The sequence below is a fragment of the Miniopterus natalensis genome, chromosome 8 (genome assembly GCF_054644295.1).
Source record: "Miniopterus natalensis isolate mMinNat1 chromosome 8, mMinNat1.hap1, whole genome shotgun sequence".
In the NCBI taxonomy this organism is placed as follows: domain Eukaryota; kingdom Metazoa; phylum Chordata; class Mammalia; order Chiroptera; family Miniopteridae; genus Miniopterus; species Miniopterus natalensis.
The window spans coordinates 64,354,013-64,366,108 of NC_142088.1; the positions used below are offsets into that span (position 1 = coordinate 64,354,013).

The 12,096-nt window shown below is 32.7% G+C and overlaps 1 protein-coding gene across 1 annotated transcript in view; it reads left to right on the top strand.

The window, feature by feature from the left end:
- Positions 1–12,096, top strand: part of LRP1B (LDL receptor related protein 1B) — a 1,257,096-nt gene that overhangs the window by 1,054,984 nt on the left and 190,016 nt on the right. The window contains exon 59 of the mRNA XM_087819400.1: positions 5,761–5,960. Within this exon, the coding sequence (XP_087675526.1) occupies positions 5,761–5,960 (200 nt within the window). The remainder of the gene's footprint in view (positions 1–5,760; positions 5,961–12,096) is intronic.

A 12,096-nucleotide genomic window follows, 5' to 3' on the forward strand; every position in this document is an offset into this window, starting at 1 on the left:
AACCGGTAAATAGAAAAATAATTTCCTCAGAATATAAGGAAGGGTGGAAAGGAGACAGATATAAGAAAGAAAAATTGTCAGTTTGTAGACCTGCTGCTATTGGGAGTTCTGATATGATAATGGTGATGAAGATAACCACCACTTCTGTAGCAGTTTCTGAATTAGAAACTATCTCAATTTTGTACTTTGTGTGCTTGTACTGTTTACTCTGGGAAAGATGATTATTTTTGCTATTACCCTGAGAGTACGGAATAGAACATTCAACCTCAAAATGCACAAGTGACTTTCTCAGGATCATTTAGGTAGTACAGCGTTAAAGTGGGGACTTAACCCAGTTTTCAAGCTTTGCTGATCTATTTTCTCTATTACATGACATTAGAGTGTCCAGTAACAAAATGATCTTGGGTCATGTTTTTCAAGAGTCATCCAGACAAGAGATAAAAAAAAAAAGAAACATATACTATACTGCTTTTCATTTTCTATTTTAACAACTAGCCTTTTTACAAAATTTTAAATATAGATAAGTATTTTTTAGAAATAAAGAAAACTACCTAAATGGTGACAATCATGCTTTATTTTTGAAGTATATTTTTATTTATTTTTCTTTCCTAATATTCTTTCTTCCTACAATGTCCTTCTGCTTTTTCTCCAGCTAGAGTAACTTTCCATTTTTCCAACAAGAGCAGGCAATATCACTTCTGTGAAACATCCTCCAATTACGCCAAAGTGGACACCACATATTGAACACATCACAATATGCAACTGTTTTATTTATTTTTCATTATTATTTATTTTTATTGATGTATAATTGGCATATGCCATATTAATTTCAGGTGTATATATGACCATTATTGGTGTATTTGCATATCAACCTAGAAAGTGAGTTCCTTTAGCATAACGGCCATGGTTTCATTTTAGTTTGCACCTAAACACAGGGATTGTTAAATTCACTGTTGAAGGAAATAATAAATGGGCAACTGCACATACACAGCACACAGGGTTATAGCTACAGGGACCTTGTACCTGTGCATATATGCACAAACCAATATATTGATATGTAAAAAACCTGCATGTTTCAAAGAAAAGTGTCATAAGGGAACTTTTGTTGTGAGGAAGTGAAAAGCATACCAGAATGAAAATTGTTTTGGATTTCTGAGGCGGACACAGAAATATTTTATTAAACAATACAGTAATATAAAAAAAACAAAGACTTTTACTACCAGTTTTTAAACCTCTATTTTCATATTTATACAAAAACACAAGGAATGAACATCAAGCATTAATGTTGTAACTCAAAATGAGAAAAAAGTTGTAGTTGGAAGAAACTTCTCTGAATTTATTCCAAAATTCAGGGGAAAAAGTAAACACTGAGAGATTTCCACTTAATTTATTTTTTAAAAATATAATGTATTATATTAAACTGTAAAAGACGTCCTTGAAAATCACAGAAGCTTGTTGTTATGGTTACAAGCAGAAATTATTTTGTATATTCACAGTTGGTAATAACTTAAAGAATAGATATTATTTGGGGCTGAGATTTTTCAAATGTAATCTTGGATAAACATTACATATTATTTAGGTGAAATTTAGAACTTTTCTTTTGATATTTTCATTGAAGCTTTAATTTTCAGCTTTAATTATTTACAACAAATTTTATACTTTGGTAATTTTTAAATGGCTGCATTTCAGATGTTAAAATCATCAGTATGTCTGGTATAGATTTATTGAGAAATTTAAAACAAACATATATTAATGAGGCTTAACTATAAAAAAGAAAATGAAATTTAGCCATCAGAAGTTAGTTACCCATAAGGAGTGAGACACAATAAATCTTGTGTTTACACAGGCTCATTCATACCTGAGTACAGTTCAACTATATTTTTCTTGAGCGCATGAGAATGTTTTCATAATATTTTTTTGGTTGACAAGTAGTTAAGTAGACTAATAATGTAATAACAGACATAAAATTCAGGTAAATCATGTGATAACATATATATAACCCAGGTCTAGTATGTAACCTATTAGGCGCATATTATTAAACCAAAAAATATATATATTAATGCATATAATGCATATCTAATGCAGATAAAATACTAATAGCTAATATTTGCTGAACACTTAGTACATGCTCATCAATGTTCCAAGTCTGTTCCCTATATTCTCTCATTTAATCTTCACTGTGAGCCTTTTGAGGATAAACTGTTCTTATACATTTTCGACATATGAGTAAGTCCCGGCTCAGGGAGGCTAACTAAGCTGTCTAGTTTCACATAACTAGTAATGGGTAATTTCTAGAATTGGAACCCAAGTAATCCGTTTCTAAATCTTGTTTGTGTAAGACTCTACATAGTGCTGCTTAAGAAAAAAAGAAAAAAAAAAACTAGCCTACAATTCTAGTGACCTGAGTCCTGTTCCAACTAGATCACTATCATAATTGACTGGAACAAAACAGATTCTTTTATAGTCTCAGTTTAGCAGTAAAATGAAGGCTTTAAGCTAGTACATTCCCTCTTTTGTGTCTCCATAGTAAAATAGTTTTATCATAATATGCTTTAATTTTTTCATTTGTTCTTATTCACTGACATATTTGAAGGCAAAAGTCATCTGTTTACCTCTGTGTTTCCGGTATATGCAATATCTGGCATGTAATATAGCCTCAGTGAATTATTGTTTCAAATTACGGTTCTCAATCTACTTGAGAATGGCGTTGGGGCTTATCAGAGCTGTTCCACCATCTGACTTACTGAGTTAGGCTCTCGGATTATGAGGCCTGAGAAGCCACATCAGTACTGTTTGGTGGGCTCGTGTGTGCATGATATGTGCTGCTCAGGTACGCACATGATAGAGAAATTGCCTAGCCCAGAAAGGGCTGCGGCCCAGGTTCCTAAAGTGTGCTTTTTGTAAAGTGCTCTAGGGAAATAAATGCTGTCACCCCAAACTATGTGATAAAAAAGGGATATCACAACTGCCTTTTAGAGAATCACTATGTTTTATAGCATATAAAAAGCTCTGAAAATCCTACAATACAAAAGATAATGCTTACTCTGTTTAACAAAGCATTTCTCAAATATATTTAATCTTATAACTTACCTTGAAACACATCAACTAACGCGAATCAGGGAAGAATTTGTGGAGAACAGAGGGGCAATGTGAATTATGGCTGAATGCAAATATCTATATAATTGAACAGGAAGGAGCAATGCAAATGATAAGATAAAACCACATAAGTGAAAATGTGGGACTTTTAATGCTCCAATTAGAGCTGACTTCACATATTTTAATAGTGGAGAGGAACTTGCAGAAGTATATTGTGCCAACTAATGGTGAGCTTAAGTGGCAAGGAGGAGATTTTCAGCCTGGAACTCTTGCTGATCTTACTGAGCGCGATGTAACCAGACATTGAACTCCACGAAATACACTCTTCCTCTGCTTGAAACCTTGGTTCAAAATGAGTAGTTAATTGAAAAATTTCAGAATACAAATAAGAACTTAGAATTACTATTATAGGGAGGTCAAACAATTTGAAATTTATAGTTGACTTAATGACTTCAAAACTACTATTAGTCACATCCAATAATTTAAATTACATTTGTTGATATCTTTTAACAGAGATAAAAACTCTTGTTAACTTTTGGGATATTTTAATTGCAAGTGCAGGCAAATGTAGAATAAACGACTAAATAGAAATATGAAGACTATCTCTAGTTAAAAGAATTTGTGCATGCTCTTTTAATGTTGCAGAAGTTATCAAAATGCTGCTCTTAAGTTTTATTTGCTTATATTTAATTCTTAAAAACATAAAATGGTTGTATAAAGCACAATCAATGTTATGTCTAACGTGCGTGAGAGAAGCTGGCATAATCATGTCACACTTATTAGGAAGACAAAATTGCTGTGTTAGTGTTCCCAAGATTCATGGGTCAGAAAGGCAAGGAGGGAGGTTCTAATTTATTTCAGTGAATTGAACAATCTTGATTTTTGTTTCTTTTTTTATTCAGCTTCTTCCTTTTATGTATCTGCCATTATCTCTAGTATACACATCAAGGTACTCCTCCATTAATTTACTTGAAAAGATCAGATTGTTTGCTTTTCTAGATGTATTTTACTGACATATGTTGGTTTTTAAAAATAAAAATATACTAAAAATAATTCAAGATTTAAAGAAATAGAACTAATTAGTTTCAGAAGAGCTTCTCATGTATTATTACTTGATGATTTCAGATTTTCAAAATATATTCCGAATAACAGGTCTACAGAAGCCTTGAGTAAAAATTCTAGTATTGCCTTCCCAGGTTTACTGGGGTATTTCCAGACTCAGGTTTGCTTTCAACTTTTGGCTCTGAGAGCTGTTTTTGAATCTCTGCTCACAAAGTTTGACATTTTGTTTAATTCGTATCAAAGATATATTTCACATTTTTATGCCATGCTTAAAGAGGACTCGATATTTTAGTTAACAAAGAAACATTGTTATTATCTTTATAACCCATTATCACCTGCCTGTATGCATATACCCCTAAAATAATTAATATAGGAATGCACATTTTCACAATGATTATTTATATTATCCCAGTGTTTGATTTTTTTTTTTCTTTTCTGAAAACTTTTATCTTTTTTCTGGTGAGTGTTTAAAATATCTGAGCACGAATATCACTGTCAGAATTTATGAGAATATTTTAAGTTTAAACTGAATATTCCAGTTTCAACCATGTATAATTTCACACCATATTATTTTAATTATACATCTTCCAAATATGAATTAATTGCAAAGGATTCTATAGGTACTAAAAAGAAAATCTGAACTCTGGGAAAACCAATTTAGTTAATAGATTTTAATTTTAGTGTTGGAATGTGAAAAGTCCATTAAAGACCCTATATCTAAGTCCAATATTGAATAATAGAGATAAGAAAATATTAAAAAAGATAAAGTGACTTTTCCTACTCTTATGATAAATAAGTAGCTTAATTTAATAGAGAGAAATTTCTAAGTAATCTCTGTACTTATACACATATATATAATATACATACATTATTTGTATTTTATGGGGTACAGTACTTATGTTTAACTCAATTACTTTTAGTACCAATGTTACCTTCTTCATTTCACTATTTATTGTCCACTGCCTAAAATATTCTACTCTAGAATTTCCAATAACATAATTTAAATCAGTGCTGTCTAGTAGAACTTTCTGTGCTGTTGTAAGTGCTCTATATTGATGCTATTGGATATAGAGCCACCAGACACATGGTTGTCAAGAACTTGAAATGTGGCTAGCATAACTGAGGAACAACGCGGTTCACTTAATCTTATATGTCTTTAGTTAATTTAAATTTAAAGAGTCACAATTATCTGCTGGCTAAGACGTTAAACAACTGCAGATTAAAGCAAATATAATGGACTCCTCTATAATTCACTTAGGATTTTTCATCATGACAAACCAAAAGAACATCATATATCTGGAATTTTTTATTCGCCAACATTATAGATGCACTTTGAAGGTTTACATCTGTTGACATTATTTATCATATATAAGTTTGTATACTAAAGAAAACATGTTTAAAATTATATGGACATTTAAAAGCATGCTATGTTACTAAAACATCATTAGAAAAGTTTGCATTGAAGTATGATTCTTAGAAGCTACAATTCAGAAAAATAACAAGAATTAATTTGGAAATAGCTGGGCAAAGAAGTGAAATATTGTGTGAGGTTTTACTTCTTAAGTGTCTGTAAACAAAATGGCTATTGATTTTCTTTCCTAGGTATTTGTATTGGATTGACTGCTGTGAGTATCCTCACATTGGCCGTGTCGGAATGGATGGAACCAATCAAAGTGTTGTCATAGAAACCAAGATTTCTAGACCTATGGCACTAACTATAGATTATGTCAACCATAGACTTTATTGGGCTGATGAAAATCACATTGAATTTAGCAACATGGATGGATCGCATAGACATAAAGGTTAGTCCCATAGCGCAAATGAATCAGTATTTTACCACTACATAAAATATTTATTTAGAAAAAAACATATATATATGTATATATATTCATTATATATACTTTCATCAAATATATTCCTTAATTTAATGTTAATTATTATATACTCTTTTATGATAATATTGGTAAATAAGAGATTAGGTAATTTCTTATTTTCTCTAATTTTACTTTTCTAAATATTTTTTATAGTAACTAGACAATATATTTATAAGTTAATAAAAACATGTATTCTAATTTAATTGAAACAGAAGAGTATTTGCTTGTAAACATAAGGCTGTTATTGCAATCTGGCAGGGTTGAATTTTCTTAAAACACTAAGTAAAAGTATAGTTCTTTAAAGACGGCAAAGCAATATTATTTAAAAGTTATTAGTTGCATTACATACATGATTAAATTTATTGTTATATAATCAACAATGGCAACAAAAATTAACAGCTTTCAAATTGGAGTAACATTCAGGAATGTTCATAATTTGAATATGAATGAATATAAAATCCTGCTGGTACTTTATTTTTCTAAATTTTATCATGCAGAGTAGATTAAGTATAAAGCAACTGAATGGAGCAACTGGGTATGAGGGAGGTAATACTAGAGTTAGAGATGAAGGAGAAGTCAGAGAAAAGATGTCTGAGGATGAGGGAGCTAAGCAGGGTATGGAGACTGACAATGAAGGAGGAATGGGGTACAGATGAGGACGAGCCGGGTGTGGTGGGGGCCACCAACAGGTCAAATGGGCACTCAAAATACGGAGGTGGCTTTTGAAAGATTAAATTTTTCCCTAGAGAAGAAAAATCAGTTTTTATTGATATTTAATAACCTATCGTCGCCTCTGCTATTAGGTGTTTGCATCTTCTAATAGCTCCTGAAGCACAGCTTTCACAGAGAGGCCCCAGAGAAGCCCTGCCCGTAGTGTGGGTTGGCTCACGGGCTGCTTTTCCTCTGCAGTGAGCAAAACCCCTGCAGAGGGCAGAGAAGGGATGCTGAGGAAGGGAAGTGAGGCCCTGAGAAGGGTGTGAGCACCGCATGAATAAATAAGCAAATAAACAAATGAATAAGTATATCTTACTGAAGTCGCACCATTTCATAATTTTGCCCAAGTCCCTCTCAGCTGATATGTCAACAAATATATCCTTTGAGCTAAACATGCCGACAGCTTTAGAAGTTCTTTCTTAAGGGTAAGAAGACCGAGGTATGACGTGTCGTTTAGTGAGTCACACGTTTAGGTGCTGGCGTTCCAATTACAGAGAGAAAGAAACTCATCAGGATGCAATTTGAGTGAAGAATGATTTAAATATCACTTTAGGATTTTAATTACAGCAAAAGTAATGTTGACAAGACGCAATCACACTTAGTGCATTCAGCAGTTAAACCTCCTCCAAAGAATCAGTAATGTAATGTTTTGCAACATTCTTAGATGATATTATCGAAAGTTTTATTGTGGCAATCAGTATTTTCCCTATGTAACCATGAACCTGTCTATTTTTAGCATCTATATACAGTGCTAGGTTGTTGTGAATGTATTACTTTGTGCTAAAATTTTACTATACAATAAAATGTAAATAATTTCTTGGCAGATATTACAGCAGCAAGTATTCGCCTGTTTTCATTTAAACCTTAGTGTTTGAGTAACAAAAACTGTAGTTAAAAATGTTGTTTGTTAGCAACTATTGATTGCTCCCCTACTCATTATTTAAAAATTATGTCAGATACGTAGGTGAAAACTACTGCTTTGAAAACCTAATACAAAATTAAATGCATGTCAATGAAGTATTCCTTAATTATAGCACTGGGGGTGACTTTGAATAGAGGGACATACACAGCAGGAGAACATGGTACCCAATCTATTAAAGAGTGAAATATTTAGCTGACAGATACGCAGGTATGATGTTAACATTTTAAAATTGGATTTTGAAAATACCTTGAGGCTTGAGGATGTGGGGCAGGAGAGTGAAAGAGCTACTGCCTTCAGAAATATTCTCTCCTGAAGGTTTTTGGAGGAAGACTGATGAAAAATTCATTAAGTGTCTTATCAGGCATCTGCCAATATCTGAACTCAAGCCGATAATTACCTGGTAGTTACTAATGAGCTACTAATTGCAGGCAGCCCAAATTATGCCAACTGCACATCTAATGAAAAAAGAGCCACTTATTTGCCATGTTTGTAAGGGAAATAGGAATTTTCTGCTCCTTGCATTTGCCCCAAAGAGACATAGAGGATGCTATTGTTTTCTAGGTGTGTATTGGAAGATAAGACGTATCAATAATAACTTGCCTATTAGTTGGGTCACTGACTTTTTTTTTTTTTTTAACTAGAGTAGTATTATTGTCCTCATTTATTCTATGTATTAAAACTGGAGCCAGAGCTCATCAAAAGAATGGGATATGCCAATCCTGACAAAGTAATTTGAGAATATGAAGGATGTATGAGAAATTTCATGATTATAGTCCTTTTTTCATAAGTCAAATTTTAATATGGGAGAAAAATTAAACTGTGAGTTGCACTTTACATTTCAGAAAGCTTTCCCCCCAGATATGTTCTGATTTAAGCCATGCATTAATTGCATTAATGAAGCATTATTTTATTGTTATTTGTCCTGCCCAAGAACATCTAAAGGTTCTGAATTCTGTTCCCTAAACAATAGATCAGGTTACCTTTGAGGTACATAGGACCTGCAATTTCCTTGAGAATTTCCATCATCTTTTTTTGCTACTTCCTCTACTCCACTTTCTTACCAAGTCCAGACACTACATTGCAAAAATTTTAAAAATGATAATAAAAAACTTTAGCTAATTTGCTTGTGTAGGAACATGAAGGTACAATCTTAGTCACATGAACCTCTCCTCAATGCCTGTGCAAACCATTCTTCTAGATTTTACTCAAATAATTCTAAAATAATATGAAATATAATAATAATAACTTAATACCATAGAATATTATGCATGCTGCTGGATCACTAAATCAGTTTATTTTAAATCAAATTTTTATTGGTTTATTTTTTTAAATTACACTGATTTCTTCTCTTTAGATCTACTCATTCGCTTATTCATTCAACAAACGTAGTGATTCTTTTTTTCTTTTCTGTGTTACAAGCTATGCTAGCCTCTGGAGTTATGCAGATGAATAGGTCCTTGTCTTTAAAGCACTGCAATCTAATGGGATAAACTGATGTGCAGGTGAAGATGTAAGTTAGGTCGGGGGTAGAGATTTATGCAAAATACTGTAAAAATGCAGGAGCAGTAAGCCTTTAGCGACTTGGGGTTCTTTGAGAAATCTGAGAGATGTAGCATGGGGATATGCAGAAATGTAGGAAGGATGTTTTTCACAGAGGGAAGAGGCATGTGCAAAGGTGTGAGTGAGTTTTGAAATGGCATGGGGTTCACACTATTTGGCTATGACTGGAAGTCCTGTAAGAGGGAGGTAATGACACTAGATGAACAAGGGCAAATTGGGGCCAGATTGTGACAGGGCTCGCATGCTAAGTAATTTGGAATTTATCCTTTAGGTCCTAGGGAGCCATTGATGGTGTTTGGTTGATGAAGTGCTATTATTAGATTTGACAACAGCATGGAAAATGAAAGACCCTGGAAGGGCAACCAATTTAGAGGCTGTTAAAATATTTTAGGAGAAAATACTTGAAGTGATTAGAGCTGTGGGAGTGGAGATAAAGCTTTATGTTCAATAGTTATCTAGCAGAATAAATAAGAGAGATCTGTAAGCTTGAAATAGTGGCCGTCGAGTTGCAAACATTAAGCGAAATGCTTATATTATTATCCACTTAGAGAGGAGAAAATAACTTTGTGTTGGTGATACTAGTTTCATATATATTTGTACATTTTTAAAAAATTACAAATACTAAGCATAACTTGGAGATTCTTCTTTAAAAGCTCTGTTTTGATAAGAGGTACATAATTTTAATAAATGGGTCAGCATAAAAGAAATTCTAAGGATGTTTAAGACTTTATATTGTATCTTTTCCTAAAGAGCATTTCAGAACACTTGAGGGTTTACCCAGAAGAAAGATTGCACATGAGTGAATCTGTCCTATTCTACTTCTCTTGGGCTATAAAACATGTCCAATGAGACTTGGAAATTTCAGAGTGTTCTTCAGATAGAAATGTTTAGTTTTTAAATTGATATATGTCTTTATAAAAAATACCAGAATGATTCTAAATATATTCTAAACAGAATGGCTCTAGATAATAATATTCTTCTTATATGTCTATATATTTGGGACTGGTTTCTTACCACTCCCAACAACCCTCTTACAGAATTTATTTTTGCTTGTTTGTTTTGATAAGAAGTAATAAACCATGGCTGGAACCATGGAAAGATTATTTTCAGACAGGAGAAAACAAATCCTTAGGATCTTAAAGAAAGCTTGAGGAACCTGAGGATGAGGGTGGGTTGAGGTAGAATCTAGTGCTAAATAGCTTTTTCACCCTGAAAAGGGTGTGCAACTTCCCTGGGTCTTATTGCCTCATCTACAGAAATGAGGATGTTGGAAAAGAAGATATCAGAGGAGAATTCTAGAATGAAAGTTCTAAGTTTGGTGGATCACACAACCCTCTCAGAAACTTTGCCAAATCCAAAAGTGTTAACATCAGGATCACCTTCAATTTAAGTCTGAGACAGGTTGGAAATAGGTAATAGTTAAATGCTTGCTCACTCAGCCTCGAGAAACATCTCAAGTTTTCAACCTAATACTCATTTATTTGAGTGTTCTTGCAAGAGCTATTAACATCTTTTACTGTTGAACACTTGTAAACTGATCAAACCAATGAGAGGAGAAAACTTATCTTCTTGTGCATTACATTGTATTAGATGCTTTGCACATAATATTTCATATTTTTTTTTTTTGGCTTTCAATGGGAGGTTTCTTAGTCTACTACTCAGGATCCAATTACTGAAACCATCCTCTTATAAACTAATAATTTTATTAGGAGACTACTCCACTCAAGAAACCCTGCTTCATGCAGCACATGCTTTTAATCATTCCATTAGGGAATACTATGCTATAAGTAACATTAAAACCATTCTGCAGCAAGGAAATAGGTTTAAAGAGATTAAGTAATTTCTCCAAAGTCAAATAACTGGTAGTCAGGAGAATCGGAATTTGAACCAATAAAAATCTAACTGGTTCCAAAGCCTACTTTCTTTTCATTCTTCATACAGCCTCCTTGTTTTTGAACAGATGATGAACATTTGTTGCCTACTTGTTATAGTTTTCTTATATTAACAGTTACAGCACAAATGCACACATACAAATAAAGGTATATCCGTGCCTGAATTTCATCAGAGTGATTTAAGTAGTGGACCATAGATAAATTGCAAAGTATAGAGAAACAAACAAAAGTGTAAGCCACCATAACAAAATTACTATAAAAAAAAGCATGAACCTCATTAAATATTTTTGTGCTTGTCTGAAGGAATGAAGAGGGCAATAATGATGCTTAAATACAGACAGCCTGCTTCAGTGGGACAGTTGGATGTTACAGTTTGCTATTCCAAATTAACTACATCTTCTGCCCATACAAAATGCTTAAATCTTATTTAGAGATTCATGTCACAGAATTTCTGAAATTTGGCCACAGTAAAGATTTTTTTGTCATTGATTTTATGCATTTCAGAAAATATTGCCTTCTCTGAATGGAATGTCTATAAAGTAGGTTACAAATATATTTTGAGAGAAATTTCAGCAATAACTTTACATATCTACCTTAACTTAAAGATTATATTTTCCACTTAATGGAAAGCAAATTAAATAGGAGATAATTGTATTTAGGCCACAGTTTCAATCTGTTTGCTTGTATCAAAGTACATAAATTCAGATTTAGTTTTCCTCACTTTCTGTTAGCTGTGCCATTGAACTTGAGGTATCTTTTAGATGTAGTTTCTTGAAAACATACCAAAAATACTGTGCAAAAAGTAATAACGAATAGTAATAACGAAAGATAATAAAAAGGTATCTTTGATCTTGAGCTTTGAAATCTATTTATTCTAGTAATTGTTTTCAGAATGCTCTGTATCACCGAATGATTTAACCTTCAGTTAAATCAGTTAGTCATGTACATATTTTATCCAGCATAATAGAAAAAGTAC